This window comes from Canis lupus, chromosome 1 (genome assembly GCF_003254725.2).
Source record: "Canis lupus dingo isolate Sandy chromosome 1, ASM325472v2, whole genome shotgun sequence".
NCBI lineage: Eukaryota > Metazoa > Chordata > Mammalia > Carnivora > Canidae > Canis > Canis lupus.
The window spans coordinates 97998267-98018187 of NC_064243.1; the positions used below are offsets into that span (position 1 = coordinate 97998267).

The 19921-nt window shown below is 40.3% G+C and overlaps 1 protein-coding gene and 1 pseudogene across 1 annotated transcript in view; both read right to left on the reverse strand.

The window, feature by feature from the left end:
• Positions 1 to 3813, reverse strand: part of LOC125752346 (60S ribosomal protein L26-like) — a 44085-nt pseudogene extending 40272 nt beyond the window's left edge.
• Positions 1 to 19921, reverse strand: part of ZNF169 (zinc finger protein 169) — a 45794-nt gene that overhangs the window by 18037 nt on the left and 7836 nt on the right. Inside the window, exons 2-3 of the mRNA XM_049092782.1 lie at positions 4277 to 4403; positions 3717 to 3812 (exon numbers count right to left, since the gene is read on the reverse strand). Coding sequence (XP_048948739.1) covers positions 3717 to 3812; positions 4277 to 4397 — 217 coding nt within the window. The 5' untranslated portion in view covers positions 4398 to 4403. The remainder of the gene's footprint in view (positions 1 to 3716; positions 3813 to 4276; positions 4404 to 19921) is intronic.

The following is a 19921-nucleotide window of genomic DNA, read 5'->3' on the forward strand; positions in this document are numbered from 1 at the left end:
AAAGAAGTAAAACTTATTCACAAATAACACGATCATCTATGTAGAAAATGCTATAGAATTTTTGAAAAAAGCTATTAGGACTAAAAAGTAAGTTTTGGAAATTTATCAGATACAAGATCCTTAACCATAAGTTAAATGTATTTCTCTAAACTTTCAACAGTTACAAACTAAACTTGAAAATAGCTTAATTTAAGTAGTATCAAAAATATGAAATATAGAGGGATAAATCTGACCAGAGATGTAAAGATTTGTATAATAAAAAATTATAAAACAAGGCTGACAGAAATTAAAATGGAGAGATAAACAGTGTTCACATATTGGGTGATACAATGTTAATGATATTTAAAATGAGGTAGATTTAACTCAATCCAAATCAAAATCCCAGCAGGCTTTGTAAAGTTGCTGATTCTAAAATCAATATGGAAATATGAAGAATCTAGAATAATTAAAATAAACTAAAAAGGAAAAAATGTTGGAGATTTATACTGAGTTCCAGACTTAAAAAGCTACATTAATCAAGACCATGTGGTACAGACATCAAGACAAAGAGGGGCGCCTGGTGACTCAGTGGGTTAAGTGTCTGCTTTCAGCTCAGATCATGATCTTGGAGTTATGTGATCGAGCCCCTTACTGGCCCTCCCTGTTCAGCGGGGAGTCTACTTCTCCTTCTGCTCCTCACCCCATTCTGTCTCTCAAATAAATAAATCTAAAAAAAAAAAAAAAGAAAAAGGAGTGGAAAAAAAAAGTCCAGGGCGACCTAGGAGGCTCAGTCTTAACCGATTCGATTCGATTAAGCATCTGATTTTTTTTATATCAGCTCAGGTCTTGATCTCAGGGTCATGAATTCAAGCCCTGTGCCGGGCTCCACACTGGGCATGGAGCCAACTTAAAAAAAAAAAAAGAGAGTCCAAATATAGACCGCTTATACATTTGGTCAACTAGTTTACCACAAGGGTAAATAAGCAAATCAATAGAGAACAGCTTGGGCAGCCCCAGTGGCGCAGCGGTTTGGCGCCGCCTGCAACCTGGGGTGTGATCCTGGGGACCTGCTTCTCCCTCTGCCTCTCTGTCTCAATAAATAAATAAAATCTTTAAAAAAAATTAAAAAAAAAAAAGAACAGCTTGCCTTTACAGTAAATGGCGCTGGAAAATCTGGGTATTTGTATGCAAAACAAACAAATGTACTTAAATCCAGAGCTGGTACTAAGTATAAAAATTTACTCTAAATATGGAGCTAAATATAAAATAAAAATTATAACACTTTTAGAAGAAAAAATATATGAAAATTTGTTTCACCTTAGATCAGGCAAAGTTTTCTTAAATACACTACCAAAAGTGAAATTCATGAGATAAAAAACTAAATATTAGACTTCACCAAAATTGAGAATTTCTTTGAAAGACACTATTAAAAGAATGAAAAGAAAGCCATAGGGAAAATATCTGTAAATCAAACGTCTGATAATGACCTACTATACAGAACATATGAAGAATTTTCAGAACTCAATAGCAAAAATATAAGAAACCAGTTTTTTAAGTGGGCAAAAGATTTGAGAAGACGTTTCACCAAAGACATACATACAGATGTAAAGACATACAGAAGGCAAATAAGCACATGAAAAGATTCTCAACATCAGTCACTAGGTAAATGTCAAACAAAACACAGATGCCACTCTACAGCTATGTGAATGCCTAAAATTAAAATAACAATACCAAATTTTGACAAAGATGTGGAGCATCTGAACCCTTACACTCTGCTGGTGGGAATGTGAATGGTAGGTATAGCTTCTTTGGAAAACAGTTTTTGAGTTCCATGAAAAGCCTCTTATAACCTAGCCTTTCCAGTCCCAGATATTTATCCAAAAGAAATAAAAAACTTGTCATGAAGGTTCACACTTATTTTACTTGTATTCGTCAAAACTGGAGCCTATTTCACTGAGGGGGGCACTTGGCGGGATGAGCACTGGCTGTTATGCTAAATGTTGGCAAAATGAACTCCAATTAAAAAAAAAAAAAAAACTGGAGGGATTCCTGGGTGGCTCAGCGGTTTAGAACCCTAGTGCCTAAGTGCCTTCAGCCCAGGGCGTGATCCTGGAGTCTCAGGATCGAGTCCCATGTCGGGCTCCCTGCGTGGAGCCTGCTTCTCTCTCACCTGCGTCTCTGCCCCTCTCTCTCTCTGCGTCTCTCATGAATAAATAAATTAAAAAATAAAAAAATAAAAAAACAAAAAAACTGGAGCCTATTTAAAGATCTTTCAATAGGTGAATAGTTAAATAAGTTGCAATATCTATATAATGGAATACTATTCAGCAGTAAAAAGAAGTGAACTATAATACACACATTATGGATGGAATTCAAAATAATTATGTTGAGTGAAAGAATCTGGTATATATTCTGTATTATTTGATATTAATTCTGGAAAATGTGAACTGGTCTGTAATGACACAAAGTAGATCAGTGGTTACCTGGGTATTGGGGAGAGGGAGGAGAAGGAGTAAGACAGGGAGGGACAGGAGATAGGGATTATAATAACACACAAGAAAACTTTGGGGTGATAGATATGCTTGGTATTTGGATTGTGGCAATGGTTTCACAGCTGTGCTTCATATGTCAAAACTTACCAAATTTTGTGCTGCATCCTGGACAAACTCTTACCCTTATTTCCATGGAAATAACAAGAATATATAGCAGCATTATTTAAAAGCCAAAAATTGGAAATATCCAAAAGAAGGGAACTGATAATTCAACTGCACTGAATTGAAATATTCACAATGAGGGATCCCTGGGTGGCGCAGTGGTTTGGCGCCTGCCTTTGGCCCAGGGCGTGATCCTGGAGACCCGGGATCGAATCCCACATCAGGCTCCCGGTGCATGGAACCTGCTTCTCCCTCTGCCTCTCTCTCTCTCTCTCTCTCTCTCTGTGTGTGACTATCATAAATAAATAAAAATTAAAAAAAAAAAAATTTGAAATATTCACAATGAAATCAATATAACAGTTTTTAAAAGTATAAATCTACTCATTTTCTCATGATTCTCACATTAAGGTGGTAAAAAAAAAAAAAAAAAAGCGTGTTCCAGAAGGATGTATATATTACAATACTATGTGCAGAGAAGTTTATAAACATGCAAAATGACACTATCTGGCTGAAGGACTCATCAAGTGGGGAAAGAAAGGCACATGAGAATGCTAGTGCAGAGGAGCAGGACACACCTGGAAGAAGGTGCAGGGACTGTTTTCAGGTCTTTCATGTCTGTTTCTAGGCCGCAGGGAAGGCACACAGGCATCATATAATTCTACACACCCTGTTGTAATCTTAAATAATCAACATAAAAGAAACAAGGTTATGGGGATGTGTGGGGTAGAACTGATGCACTAAGATGTTACCAGGTTAAGAAGAGAAATTGGACAGTGTCTCCCAGGGGCAGCAGACTCGGTCTCAGAGGGCAAACACTATGCAGAGTATCAGGCCAACCAATAAAAGCCCAAGAATGGGGAGATGAAAGAACTAGAAAAGGTGCTGGAAAAGAGACACCACATGAGTGGGATGAGGCTGCTGGGAGAGGGGAGGCTGCCAGGGATGCACTCTCTGGGTGAGTGGAGAAGGCATGGAAGGGAGGCTAGCAGAAGAGCCCTCCCCAGGAGCTCATGGGCTCTCCTTCCTCATCTGCTAAGTGCCTCACTGCCCGGTCTCCTACTCTGCCCACTGCTTCCCACTCACCTGGACAAAGGTCCAGAAAACATTCGTTCTCCTCTCTCCAGGGCTCATCGCCTTGCTCCAGTTGTGTGATGAGTTTGGGTTTGGAAAAGGCAATTCCTGCTCACAGGGAAAGAAACCAAGGTGACCCTGGGTTAGTGGCTTAAGAGGCAATGGCAGAACTCGGTCAGCAGGCGAAGGCAAAAACTCAGAAGGGGGCCGGGCAGCAGGACGATGTGCAAAGGCTTGCCAGAGTGCCGAGAAAGGATGACTAAGGGGGGGTGGGGATCCCGATCTAAAGGCAGTACACTAACTCTCCTCTGTGGGTAAGTGAATACCAGTATTCCCAAATTTGAGGAAAGATCACTTTGGACAGAGGCCCAGCCTTGGAAGAGGCATGGCAATTCAGGGTCAGACCACACCTCCCCAAACACCTTTACTGTTTCAACTCTACAGAATCCAGACGTTCTCTGGGGGTATAGGGAAAATACTGCTTTTCTTTCTGAGCCAAAAGCATGGCAGCTGCTACATAAAACCCTAAGGTGCTCACAGGGAGTCTGAGATCTGAGACAAGCCATCCTTACCCAGCGACACCAAGTGGCTGTAGTTCTCCAGCATTACGTCCCGATACAGGGTCCTCTGAGCAGAACTCAGTAGCTTCCACTCCTTCTGGGTGAAGGCCACAGCCACATCCCTGAAGGCCATTACTGCCTGTAACATAAACACATTCCTGCTCACCCAGAAGCCAGCCACATGCACTAGTCGGCCAAACCCAAACCACTACCCAGGGCCAAGGCAGGAAGAATGCTGGTGTGGGGCACCCTGGGGGAGATTCACAGATCCTGCTTTTAACTCAAACTCTAGTGCCATGTGTTCAAGACTGTTAATCCCCTTCTCACATTGCTCATGGGTCTAGTTAAGGGTCCCCTCCTCTCTTCTCTTGGATGTCTGTGATGCTGTCAGAAATGCAGTTTTGTTTAGCTATATCACTAAGTCTTGAAATCAGGGAGACTGATTTCTCCTGCTTATTCTTAATTTTAAAGGTTATTTTAGCTAGTCTAAGACATGTCCTTTCCATATAAATTTTATAATCTTAATTTGTATCTACCCAAAAACCTTGTTGGAATTTTGACAATGTATTTAAACCTTTATATTTGTGGAGACCTAACATTTTTACTTTTGACTCTTCAAATCCATGAACACGATGTGCCTCTCCATTTATTGAGACGTTAATTTCTTTCATCAGCATTTTGTGGTTTATAGCAGACAAATCCATGTTTTATTAGACTGATGCCTAAGAACTTTTTTTTTAAGATTTTATTTATATATTCATGAGAGACACAGAGATAGAGAGGCAGAGACACAGGCAGAGGAAGAAGCAGACAACCTGCAAAGAGCCCGATGCAGGACTCAATCCCAGGACCCCGAGATCACAACCTGGGCCAAAGGCAGACGCTCAACCACTGAGCCACCCAGGTGACTGCCTAAGAACTTCTTTAAGTGAATTTAATGGTATTATATTTTTAATTTCAGTGACACTATGTTCACTGCTACGATACAGAAATACAGTTGTTTCTGTGTTTATTTTAAATCCTGCAGCCTGGCTGAACTCACTTAGTTCTAGGAGTTTTTTTTTCCTCCTCCTAGATTTCTTGAGATTTTCTACATTGACAAGCATGGCGTCTGCATATAGGGACAGATTTACTTCTTCCCTTACAATCTGTATGCATTCTATTTCTTCTTGCTTTATTACAGAACTTCTAGCATAATAAAGAATGAGTGGTAAAAGCAGACATCTTTGCTTTATTTTTCACATAAGGAGGAAAGCGTTATGTCTCACAGCATTAAGAATACTACTCCATGGTGAGATGCCATGCCATACCCACTGGGATAGCTATTACCAAAGAAAAAGGAAAGAAGAGATTCTGGCAGAGTGTGAAAAAACACTGGAACCTCTGTGCATTTCTGGTGGGAAATGTAAACTGGTGTGGTTTCTGTGGAAGAGTCCGTTAACATTAAATGTACAAATGACCCTATGACCCAGCAATTCCATTCCTATCTATCTACCTCTCTATACTTGTATGCCAACGTTGCTAATGGCATTATCCAACAACAGCTCAAATACCTATCAATAGATAAATAAAGAATATGTGGTATATGCATACACTGGCATATATTTAGCCTTAAAAAAGCAAGGAAACTGATATTTGACATCGAGGATTAGCCTTGAAAACACGCTAACTGAAATATGCCAGTAACAGGCCAAAAAGTGTACAGCAGGTATGCAGAATGGGCAAACCTAAGAGACAAAGTAAAATAGAGGCTACCAAGAGCTGAGAGGAGTGGGTAATGATGAGTCAGTGTTTAACGGACAGAGTTTCTGTCCAGGAAGATGAAACAGTGCTGGAGATGGAGAATGGGGTCGGTTTCACAACAGTGCGAGTGTACTTAATGAACTAATGTACTTATTTAACTGTACACTTATAGTTAAAAACAGTAAATTTTATGTTATGTATATGTCAGAAAAAAAAAAAGAAATGTTAGATAAGTAATCAGGAAAGGCCTTGCTGAGGGGAAAAAAAAGATACAGATATCTTTGTAGATATCCGTATGCAAGTAGAGGAGTTCCCCTACCTTCCTTCTGTTCTCAGGCCTTTTGTTCCCACTGTGGTTCTTGAATTCTGTCAAATAAATGCTTTTACTACTTCAGCTGATACAATCATGTGGTGTTTTAGTCTGTTAATATGGTGGATTACACTAAATTTCAAGTATGGAACTAATCTTGCGTTTCTAAAGTAAACTGTACTTGGTAATAGCATAGGATTATTTTCTTTCTCTTTTTTTAAGATGAAGTATTTTAAAGATTTTATTTATTTATTCATGAGAGACACAGAAAGAGGGAGGCAGAGACACAGGCAGAGGCAGAAGCAGGCTCCAAGCAGGGAGCCCGACGTGGGACTCAATCCTGGGTCTCCAGGATCATGCCCTGGGCGAAAGGCGGCGCCAAACCGCTGAGCCACCCGGGCTGCCCACATATGATTATTTCCTATCAACCCAACACCTGCTCCAGAGTGAGCTGGGAAGTGTTTCCTCCTCGCCTATTTTCTGCAAGAAACCACATAGCACTGGTGTCACATCTTCTTTAAAGATTTGGGAGAATTCCACAGTAAAAACGTCTGGGCCGATAGATTTCTTCTGCAGGAATTTTTAGATTGTAAATTGGACTGAAGAATTACAGAGCTGTTCAAATTACTCCATATTGGGTAGGTTTTGGTAGTTTGGGCTTTTTAAGGAAGCAGTCATTTCATCTAAGCTGTGAGAGTTATGGGTGGATATTCTTTTGATGGCTTCAGAGTGCGTAGAGATATTGTTTCATTCTTGATATGGTCACTTGTGTCTACTCTTTTTCTTAGTCTTACTAGAGGTTGTTTCAATGTTATTTTCAGAAGAGCAGCTCTTTAACTGATTTTCTCTAGTTTTATTTTCAATTTCACTGATTTCTGCTTTTATCACTATTATTTCCTTCTATTTGTTTCCTCTGAGTTTATTTTGCTCTTATTTTTCTAGGTTCCTGAGTCAAACTTATTGACTTGAGACTTTTTTTCATACATATTCAGTGCTACAGGCTTTCCTCTGAGGACTGCTTTAGCTGTATTCCACATCCTTTGATATATTGTATTTTCTTCTCCATTCTTTCATGTATGTTTTTATTTCCCTTGAAACTTCATTTTTGATGCATGGATTACTTAGAAGCATGTAGTTTATTTTCTAAGTGTTTATAGACCTTTCTGTCAACTCTCTCTCAACTGACTTCAGGTTTCATTCCATTGTGGTCTGAGAAACACCTTGTATGGTATCAATTCTTTATATTTGTTAAGACAAATTCTTATGTTCTATGTGTTGTTTTATGGCCCAGGATACATCTATCTTGGTGTATGTTTCGTGGGTATCTAAAAAGAATATGTATCCTGCTCTTATTCTATAAAGATTAGATTTCATTGGTTGATGATGCTAACAAACTCTTACTGGAGTCTAGTTTTTCCATCATTGAGAGAAGGGTGTCGACGTCTCCAATTGTTGATTTGTCTATTCCTTCTTTGCATTTTCCTCTTCACATACGGTGAAATTGTTATGTGATGCATACATATTAGGTCACTATCTTCCTGGAAATTGACCATTTATCACCTTCTGTGTCTGATGACTCTCCTTGTGCTGAAATCTACCTTACTTGATTTCATATAGCTACTCCTGATTTAATATAGCTACTCCTGCTATCCTTTAATATTTGCATGATGTTTCTTTTTATCCTTTTAACTGGCCTATGCTATATTTGAAGTTTCATTAGATAGCATATATGGTTTGTTGTGGCTTTTTTTCTTATTCTACCCGTCTCTTTTGGTTGGTATATTAGATAATTTTGTTCTTTTTGGTCTGTTTTCTATTTATTGACTTCTTTTGGGTTACTTGGACTTTTCTTTAGAATTGCTTTTATTTATCCAGTGCTTTCTGTATATTTGTTTGTATAGGTTCTTTTAGTGGTTACTCTAGGAGCTACCTTATGTACACATAACTAATCAGTCTACTGGTATCTTCATTTTCCAGTTTGAATGAAGTATATAGAAACTTTACCTCCCATTACATCCTTTGCCCTTCCAATAATTCTAAGTATTTCCTCTTTATTTATTTAGAATCACATCAGACTGTAATAATTTTTCCTTCAACCATCAAAATTAGTTTAGAAAATTCATGTGTAGGGAAGCCTGGGTGGCTCAGTGGTTGAGCGTCTGCCTTTCGCTTGGGACATGATCCGGGGGTCCAGGATTGAGTCTCACGTCGGGCTCCCTGCATGGAGCCTGCTTCTCCCTCTGCCTGTGTCTCTCCTCTCCTCTCCTCTCCTCTCTCTCTTTCTCTCTCTGTCTCCCATGAAAAAATAAATAAAATCTTAAAAAAAGAAAATTCATGTGTAAAGGAGTGTTTCCTCTATATAACCATATTTTCTCCATGTTTTCTTTCTTTCTGATTGTGTCGGGGTCCCCAAGACCAATCCCTGGTTTGATATTTACTAGGATATGCAAGATTCATCCACATAGTTTTACCCATGGCTACAACAAAGGGATACAAAGCAAAATCAGCAAAGAGAAATTGTACAAGAGACAAAGTCCAAAGGCAACCGGGAACAAACTTCCAAGAATCCCCTCCCAGTAGAATAACACATGACCCACTTAACTCCTCCACCAAGGACTTGTGACGTGTTAAATATTGTCTAACAAGGATGCTCATTAGAGGCTGTGTCCAACTTTTTTAGTGGGGTCTGGTCACACAGGCACTTTCAGCATAAACCCTACAGTTTGCATAGTTTTAGGCACGGTGAGACATCCTTATCAGTTCTGGGAATGGTGCTAACCCTCCAGAAATGCAAGATCCCAATGCCAGCCAACGGATAATCTTGCAAGCAGGATTTCCTAAGAATAGCCTGTTATGTTAACACTTTCCCACACACAGATGTTCCAAGATTCCCTCTTTTATGGTTTCCTTTTTGTTTATAAAATCACCTCTATCCACACTCCTGGAGACAAATTCTCAGGTTTTTTCTTTTTCAAGAATATCCAATTTCCCCTTCATTCCTGGAAGGTATTTTCATTTGGCACAGGATTTGGGGTTGGTAATTCTTTTCTTTCAGCACCTAAAGAACATCACACCTCTTCCACCCAACTTCTTTGGTTTCTAATGAGACATCTACTACTATTCCAATAGCTTTTCCTTTATGAGAAATGTGTTGTTTCTCCTTGGCTGCTTTCAAGATGTTTTCTTCATTTTTAGGCTTTAGAAGATTCATTATAAGGTGTCTTGGCATGGATTTCAGTGAGTTTGTCATATTTGGCATATGTTCAAACTTTTTGAATCTGTAGGTTTACATCTCTTGCCAAATTTGGGAAGTTTTCAGCCACTAATTCTTCTAATGCTTTTTCAGCCCAGCCTACTTTCATTCCTTTTTCTAGAACTACAATGACACAAATATTAGATATTGTGTTATGTTCCCAGTTTTTGAGGCTCTGTTCATTATTTTTTCCCAGCATATTTTCTCCCTGTTGTGCAGATTGGGTAATTTCCATTGTTCTATCTTCTAGTTCACGGATTTCTCTGTAACCTCTAATCTGGTAAGCCCATCTATTGAGCTTTATCTTTCAAGTATGTATTTTTTGTTCTGAAATCTCCATGTTTATTCATTGTATCTCTATTTCTTCAGAGGCTAATTTTTCATTAATCACATGTGTTTTAGTGTGGATCCCCGGTTGTCTAAGCACTATTTGTATGGACCATCCCTTTCCAATTGAATGATCTTGGCACTCTTGTCAAAAATCAATTGACCATATATGTGAAGGTTGTTTTTTTTTCCCCGCTCAGGCTCTCAGTTGTATTCCATTGTTCTATATATTTATCCTTAAGTCAGTGAGAACCTATTTTGCCACTGTTTGTATTCTTGGTACTAAGTACTGAAATCAGGCAGTTGACTCCTCCAGACTTGTTTCTGCAAGACTCAAGATCCTGTGATATTCCAAATGAATTTTAGGATAGCTTCTTCTATTTATGTTTTTTTTTTAATCATGAATAGAATTTTGATGGGTATTGTTCTGAATCTATGGATTACTTTGGGTAGTACTGTCATTTTAGCAATACTAAGTCTTCCAGTCCATAAGCAGGGAAGTGTTTCCATATACCTAGGTCTTCTTTAATTTCCACGCTATTTTGTAGTTGTCAGTAAACAAGTCTTTTGCCTCCTTAGTTAAATTTATTGTTGAGTATTTGATTCTTTTAGATGCTATTGTAATTTGAAACTTTATTGCAATCTATTCTTTGGAATTTATTTTATTGGAACTTAAAAATATATGTATTTTCTATTTGGATAGTTTGTTGAAAACATACAGAAATAAAACTGGCTTTTCGATGTTGATTTTGCATCCCACCACTTTACTAAATCTATTTATTAGCTCTGACTTTTTTTTTTAACCTGTGTGGATTTTAAGGCTTTATGAATATGAGAATGTCTTCAGTGAAGAGATCACTTTACTTCTTTTCTAATTTGGATGTGTTTTTCTTTTTTTTTTTTTTTAAGATTTTATTTATTTATTCATAGAAACACAGAGAATGAGAGGCAGAGACACAGGCAGAGGGAGAAGCAGGCCCCATGCAGAGAGCCCGACATGGGACTCGATCCAGGGTCTCCAGGATCACGCCCTGGGCTGCAGGTGGCGCTAAACCACTGTGCCACCAGGGCTGCCCTGTTTTCTTTTTCTCACCAATTATTCTGGCTAGAACTGCCGTACTGTGTTGAACAGAAGTAGCAAAAGCTGGCATCCTTATTTCATTTGTGTTCTTCAGAAAAAAGCATTCAGTGTTTCACCAATAACAGTGTTAGTGTGGATTTTTCATATATGGCCTTGATCACATTGAGAAAGTTCCCTTCTATTCCTAGTTTGCTGAATGTTTTTTCATGAAAGGTGTTTAGTTGTGTCACATGACTTTTCTTTTTTTAAAAAAAATTTTTATTCATTCATTCATGATAGACAGAGACTGAGGCAGAGAAATAGAGGGAGAAGCAGGCTCCTCGCAGGGAGCCTGATGTGGGACTCAATCCCCAGGACCCCAGAATCACGCCCTGAGCCGAAGGCAGATGTTCAACAGCTGAGCCACCCAGGTGTCCCTGTCATATGATTTTTCAACTAAGAGATGATGAGTGATTTTTACCCTGCTGTCTCCTAATGTGGTATATTATAGAATTAATTTTAACATGTTGAAACATTCTTGCATTCTGAGAGTAAACCTCATTTGCTCAAGAAGTACAACTCTTAATATGCTGCTGAATTAGCTTTAGACATATTTTGGTGAAGATTTTTCCATCTGTGCTCATAAGGGATATTAGCCTATAGTCTTCTTGTAGTGTCTCTGTTTGAGACCTGGTATCAAAGTAATGCTGTCCTCATAGAATGAATTAGGAAGTGTCTTCTTAAATCTTTTGGAATAGTTGGAGAAAGATTTTGTTAACTTTTTTTATATGTTTGGTAGAATTAACAAAGCCACCGGGTTGTGAGGTTTTCTCTGTTGGGGGGGGGGGGGGTTATTGATTTAATATCTTCACTATTTCTAGGTCTATTCAGAATTCCTATTCTTTCCTGAGTCAGTTTGGGTAGATTGTGCATTTCTAAAAATTTATCCATTTCACCTTGGGTAACCAAGTTGTTGCCATACAGCTATTCTCTTATGTAAGTATTCCCTTATAACCCTTCTTACTTAAAAAAAAAAAAAAATGACAGTAATGTCTCCAAGTTCATTTTTTATTTTACTTATTTTGTTGTTAGTCAATCTAGATAAAGGTTTGTCAATTTTGTTGATCTTTTTAAGGAACCAGCTTTAAGTTTTGTTGATTTCTCTATCATGTTTCTGTTTTCTATTTTATCTCATCTTTATTATTTCCTTCCTGTTTCTAGCTTGGGTTTAGTTTGCTCTTAAATTGTAAAATTAGGTTGCTGATTTTAGATCTTTCTTCTTTTTACATTATGCATCTATAGCTATAAAATTCCCTCTAAGCATCATTTTTGCTGTATCCCGTAAGTTTTAGAATGTCGAGTTTTCATGTCTATTTGTCTCAGTGTATTTTCTACCCTCTCTTGATTTTTCTTCTTGGGTAGAATGGTTGCTTGAGTGTACTACCTAATTTCCACATATTTGTGAATTTTCCAGAGTTCTTTTTTTTTTTTTTTTTTTTAGATAAGTATTTGGTTTTTTAAATTTATTTATTCAGAGAGAGAGACTGAGAATCAGAGACACAGGCAGAGGGAGAAGCGGGCCCCATGCAGGGAGTCTGACGAGAGACTCGATCCTGGGTCTCCAGAATCAGACCCCGGGCCGCAAGCGGCGCTAAACCGCTGCGCCACCAGGGGTGCCCTCCAGAGTTCTTTCTGATCATTCCTAGTTTCATCCTACTGCGATCAGAAGTTACTTTGTGTGACTTCAATCATTTCAAATTCAAATTCACCTACCTTGTGGCCTAATAGATGTCTAGCCTGGAAAATGTTTTAGGTGCACTTGAGTGAAATATTTACTTTGCTGTTGTTGGGTGGTGGTGGTGTGTGTTGTTTGCCTATTAGTTGCAACTGATATATAGTGTAGTTCAAATTGTGTATTTCCTTTGCTCTCCCATCTGGCTGTTCTATTCATTATAGAAAGGCGGGTATTGAAGTCTACACCCATTATTGTAGAACCATTTTTTCCCTTTAATTCTGCCCATTTTTACTCCATATATGTTGAGACTATACTGCTAGGTATGCACATATTTATAATTGTTATATCTTCTCTCCATAGTGAACTTTTTATCAACATATGATATTCTTCTTAGTCTTTCGTGGTTTTTGTTGTTGTTTTTTTAAAAGAAGATTTTATTTATTTATTCATGAGAGACACACACAGAGAAGCAGAGACATAGGCAGAGAAGAAGCAGGCTCCCTGTGGGGAGCCTGATGCAGGACTTGATCCCAGGATGCTGAGATCACTCAAAGCCACAGGCAGACACTCAACCACTGAGCCACCCAGCTGCCCCCCTTCTTAATCTTTTGTAACTTTTCCTTTTAAATTGAAATATAATTGACACACAATATCCTTAGTTTCAATTGTACTTCATAGTGATTTAATATTTTTATACATTACAAATATATCCCCACAATATCTAGTTACCATCTGTCACCAAAGATACTCTAGTATTATGACTATATTTCCCCTGCTATACAATGCATCCCCATGATTTATTTTATAACTAGAAATTTGTACCTCTTAATCCCCTTCACCTATTTGCCCACTCCTCAACCCCTCCCCACTTGGATAACAGGATGATAAGATTCAGGGTGTGCTAAGGATCCCACAGGAAGTGGCACAGTAGGGACAGAAAAATTGAGCCAGTGACACATTCCATTTTGGCCAGGAATGCTTCTCTATTAACATCATAAATGGTAAAGTAAAACATACAAAAGTTTTCTCTTACTTTAAGTAACACGCTGAATTAAATATACTACATAAACATTTTCCCTCAAAGGTATAAAATATTTGACAACTGAGGGACATACAGCTCTTAATGATTCTGATAACCAATCAATTTTAATTTGTACAGTAACATACAAATAACCACCATACAAACCCAGTACTAAGATCAAGTTCAGATCTTCTTGCAAAAAAATTCTATATTTGATATGACAGGCAATGAAAAACTGAATCCAATTGACACTATTTTTGTGTAACTGATATAATCAACACAAGATAGCCCACCTGCTCTCTATTTAGGTGATTAGTAAATGTTAATTTTATCCAATTATGTCAAGTTCACCTGTTGCCTAATCTTACAGGTTATAAAAATCTTTCCTTTAGGATATATATTCACTCAGTTACAGTTGATCCGTAACACGGGGCTACAGGGGTGCCGATCCACCATACAGTCACAAATCTGCGTATAATTTTTGACTCCCCAAAAACTTAACCAATAGCCTATGATTAACCAGAAGCCTCACTGATACAATGAATAAACATATATTTTATGTTACGTGTATTATATACTGTATTTTTACAATAAACTAGAGAAAAAAGTATTATTAAGAAATTCATAAGAGAAAATACACTTAAAGTGCTGTCCTGTATGTACTGAAAAAAATCCACATATAAATGGACCCACACAATTCAAACCCATATTGTTCAAGGATCAACTATACTATTTATTTCCTAATCCTTGATTTTGACATGGCAAAATCCTCAAAATCCAGCTTGCTCCAAGTTCAGGCCCACAATCCTCAGCCTAGCTTTCCAGATTCTGGTGATTTGGCTGTCCAGGCTCAGAGCAGGTGAAGGCAAAGCCTTCAGGAGACAGGAAAGGAATGAGTGAAGCAGTCTCCTCAGCCTTGGGGTCTGGGAGTGAAAGTGAGTACAACCACACTGTGGAGACACTGTTTGGCTTCAACTATTTGTCATCTGCCAAGAGAGTGGACTCTGGAGAGTGGTGAATGAACGACCTATTCTCAGAGAAGTTGGCAATCTACACTTTCAGACATAATCTTCCAATTTTTAAGTGTGGAAAACTCATTTAATATAAACTACAGGGGGCGCCTCGGTTGCTCAGTCACTTAAGCATCCACCTTTGGCTTAGATCATGATCTTAGGTCCTGGGATTGAGCCCTGCATTGGGCTCCCTGCTCAGGGGGGAGTTTGCTTCTTCCTTTCCCTCTGTGTTCTCTCTTGTTCTCTCTCTCGAGTAAAATAAAATCTTAAAAAAATACACACACACACACAATTTATGTGTGTGTGTGTACATATATATAAAACACAAGACTGGCCAAACTAAATGTATCCTGAGTCACAAGCAGACAGACAACAGGTCAGCACCCTCACCACCACACAGAAAACTAATGTGACTAAAGGCCACTGGCTGCTCAAAGCTTTCTAAATGAAGAGGGACGGCCTGCCAGTCACCCGGTTTCTGAGACACAGTAGACTTCCTGTCATACTCCCACTGGAAGTTCTTCAACCTGCCAAGTCCATCAGGGGCAGCTCAGACAGCTCGGAAGAGAGCTGTCTCCTAAAAGTCTTCCTTCACTTTTTTAGGCCTTGGGAATCACTGGGCATGTAAGCATGTATGTCCATGCTTACGTGCCCAGTAAGTATCTGTATCTTAACTGTGATTATGGTTTGCTACTCGGTGAATGCCTGAGTCATGAATAGGGCAGAGGAATCTGAGAAATGGTTCCAGGCAAGATGGGCCACACCCCCAAAATCACGGCTAGATAGGACCTAACACCATCAGGGCAATCCCAGGACCAAGAAAGGCAATCAGTCCATCCTGCCAAGAACTAAGAAAAAATTTCAGGACTCACCTCATCCCTGGTTGTCAGGAGCCCTGGGGCCATATTCCTGGTCAGCTGAGTGCCGTTCCTAGATGGCAGAGCTGAGGAAAAGAACAGAGGTGAAGGGGCGCTCTGGAGAAGTACCCTTCCACTAGCCTCCCAGCTCAGCGGGGGAGCACAGATAAGGCAGGCAGGTTGCAGGGGGCATCAGAGCTGCCCATTTGTAACCAGTGTCCTATTTTTAAAAAGGGCCCCCAGAGTCAGATCAGCAGTAAACTCAGTTCCAATCTCAAGTTAGGAATTAAAGCCCAGACCCCTGCAGGTAGATGAGACTTTTCTCACTGTGGAGACTCTATTAAGGACAGGGCCTCAGAGTAGGCACAGGAGAGCACTCATGGTGAGAGACAGTCACCCATCAGAGGGAAAAAAGAAATTCCCCACCCACATCTGCCCTAAAGCCAAAGGGCAAGTTGCAGGAAACCCAACCAGAAAGAGTGCTACAGGTCTCCAAAGAATGCAGATTGGGGGGAAGGAGGGGGGGCCAGGACAGGGACATGAAGAAGGGTTGGTGCCAACATCTGGCTGCCCCTCCACCCCCATTTATATATCCAAGATTGAGTTCCCAAGATTTTAAATGTGATTTGAAATTTAAGAAACAAGAAGTCAGCACATGGCCCAGGGCTTCAACAAGCCAGTGTCATGAAGAAATTATTAAGAGGAGAGACTTTCCTGAATGCAAAGATTAGATAACCACTCTTCGGTTACGATTATTTGCTTTGGCCAGGTCCTAGTTTGCACAAATGAACTAGAAAGCATTTGGGGGGTTACAGAGGATAGTTCAGGATGAACCGGGTATTAGAGAACCACTGTGAACACTGGGAGCTGTGATCATGATACTCTGCACATGGGAAAAACAAGCTGTTACTAAGAAATGGTGCTGAAATACTGAGGGGCGAATTGACATACGTGTAATCTATTTAAAATGTGAAGCTTTCAACAAGTTAACAACATGAAAAGAGAGAACTCTGATGGAATAAAAGGGGACTTTAGAGACCCAGCAACCAAATGCAACATGTGGAGACCATGTTAGCAGTTTTGAGCAATCCAGGAAATATGAACACTGGCTAGATGTTAGAGAACAGTAAAGAAGTGATACTAATTTTGTCAGGCTCAAGTTAAGAACAGGCTGTGCTGACAGCCTCTGCAGATAACTGTGGTTGTGCTTAAAGAAAGAGTGGAAAAGCCACCACTCATACCCTGCTGGGTGCTGAGAAAGTAGCTGCTGTCCCTGAAGGTCAAGAACAAAGCAAGGATGTTCCCTCTCGCCTCTCCTATGAGCATCACACTGCAAGTACGAGTCAATACAAAATAAGAAAAGATTCACAGATGGGAAAGAAGAAACACAATAATATCTTTGTCTGCAGATGACCTGATTGACTATTTAGAAAATACCAAAGATTTCTGGCACTACTAACAAGTGAGTGTAGCAATACAATACAAAACAATACAAAATTTCTGGCACTACTAACAAGTGAGCATAGCAAGGCTTCAGGATACAAGGTTATTATACAAAAATCGATTGCTTTCCTACGTTCCAGCCAAGAACAAACGGGATTTTAAATTCAAAACACTACAACATTTATATTAGCACCCAGAAAATAAAATACTTAGATCTAAAACAAATTTGTACAAAATCTCTATGAGGAAAACCACAAAATTTCTGAAAGAAATCAAAGAATACCTAAATAAATGGAGAGATGGTCTGTGTTATGGATAGGGAGATAGGATGTTGTTGACAGGCCAACTTGCTCCATATATCCAGTGAAATCTCCATCAGAATCCTAGCAAATTATCTTGAGGTATCAACAAACCCGTTCTAAAGTTTATATGAGAAGCCGAAGACCCCAAAGAGCCAACACAATACTGAAGAACAAAGTCAGGAGCCTAACGTGACCAGATTCCACAACTAACTATAAAGCTGCAGTGATGAAAAAGAGCACAGTGTTGGCAAAAGGGAAATGTAATAGTCAAGAGTTCTGGGGAAGATGGAGGAATAGGAGGGTCCTAAGCTCCATTCGTACCACAGACACAACTAGATAACACCTACATCAGTGCAAATAACCCAGAAAAGGATCCAAGGACCGGCAGAACAAATACATGTAGAGAACGGGCCACATCCAACAGCATAGGAAGGCTGGAGGCACAGACAGGCGCTAAACAGACCAGCGGGATGGTCTGTGGGAGGGAGGGACACATATACACAGAGAGATACACAGAGAGGAGAGGAAAACAGAGCCCCACACTCTGCACCCCAAGCATGGGGGACCCTCTAGGGAAAACCAGTCCCGGTAACATTGGGCTTTGAAAGCCAGAGGAGCCTAATTTCTCAAGTTCTTACAATCAACCTGTGGAGCTTAATACCTGGAACTTTAAAAACCGTGGGCTCCGCTCTGGAAGAGCCGAGGGTGATAGGAAACTGAGTCCCTGTCCTTAAAGAGATAGCACAATAAATGGCCCTTCGGAGATACAGCATGGAAACACCTTTATGAGAAATGCCTGAGATAAGGGAGGGACATCTGTTTACTAATCTCATGCAGGTGCTGGAGGGGCAGGGATCTCTGGGGGCTTCTCCAGGAAAAAGGAGCTGGCTAGAACCATTTCCTTCCTCACCCCCCAGCCTAGGCACATGAGCATCTACAGGAACCAGCACAGCATGAACACGAGCCACCTAATGTGCTAAAAGCACCATCCCACCGTGTTCTCCTGCAGATCTGTCCACCCCTGTCCCCAGGCCGGGCCTTGCTGCAGCTCTCCCAGAACAGCCCCACACAACCCTTGCTAACAATCCATGCCTGACCCTGCACTCTTCTGAGGATCCATCCCCTCCAACCCAATTGACCTCAGGCCCAGGGGATGCTGGTCCCTCCTGCTGGCCCTGTGCACCATGCTCCCCGAAGTGAGGCAGCAGTCTTCTAAAGCAGCTCCAGGTCCCTTCCCTCAATGGACCTGCATAATCCTTGCTGAGACCTTAGGGCCTATATCCACATTCCCCTGCGAATTTGTCCCCTCCAATACACTCTTGGCAGAGCCCATCCAAACTGGTGCCACAAGCCTGGGACTGGGCAAGCTTCCCCTCCACAGTGACTCCTGCCCCAGAGAGAAAGAAAGATAGCCACACAAGTCCCACTGCGGCCCCAACAGAGGGCTGGAGTAAGACAACTGGTCACATTGCAGGGCCCATCCACCAACAAAAGCTTCTCAGGGGACAACACAGAGAGGCACCCTGCAGTTTGGTGCTACCACAGCTCTGGCAGACACCTGGTCTGACTCAACTAAGCCCAAGGCAGCCCAGACTGGCTGACCAACAACACAGGGACCAAACCCTGCCTTCAACAGGCAAAGAGAGCCACCGCAGATGACTAATCTAAAGGTAAGAGCGGCTCTGCCACGGTAGCAGGGTGCATGCAACACACAGGAGAGCCCTGAAGTGCCAGGTTCTGGTGAACAGGAGACACAGCAGGACACCACTAAACCTATTCTCCATAAGGCCATGACTTTCAGGGGCCTCTGGGTGGCTCAGTCCATTAAGCGTCTGCCTTCAGCTCAGGTCATGATCTTGGGGTCCTGGAATCGAGTCCCACAGCAGGCTCCTTGCTCAGTGGGCAGTCTGGTTCTCCTCCTCCTGGCCCTTCCCCACCATCCTGTGCTCTCTAATAAAATTTTTTTTTAAAAAAAGGCCATGACTTTCAAGAGTAGGAGACATAGCTGACTTTCCTAACACACAAAAACAGTTAGACAAAATGAGAGAAATATGTCCCACATGAAAGAGCAGAACAAAATCACAGCAAAAGAGCTAAATGAAATGGCGATAATATGCCTGGTAGAGAATTTAAAACAATGGTCATAAGGATACTCACTGGACTTGAGAAAAGAGTGGAGGAGCTCAATGAGACCCCCTGACAAAGAGATAAAAAACATAAAAGAAAACTAATCACAGATGAAAAACTTAATAACTGAAATTAAAAATACATCAGAAGGAATAAACAGTAGACTAGAGGAAGCAAAAGAATGGATCAGTGACCTGGAGGACAGAGAAATGGAAAGTAATCAAGCTGAACAAGAAAGAGAAAAAACAACAAAAAATGAAAACAGACTTAGGAAACAAAGAGACACTATCAAGAGTAGTAACATTTGTATTATAGGGATCCCAGAAGGAGAGAGAGAGAAGAGAGAGAGATTATAGGAGGCAGAAAATTTATTTGAAGAAAAAAATGGCTGAGAACTTACTGTATCTAGGGGAGGAAAGAGAAATCCAGATGCAGGAGGCATAGAGTCTCCCACAAAATAAACCCA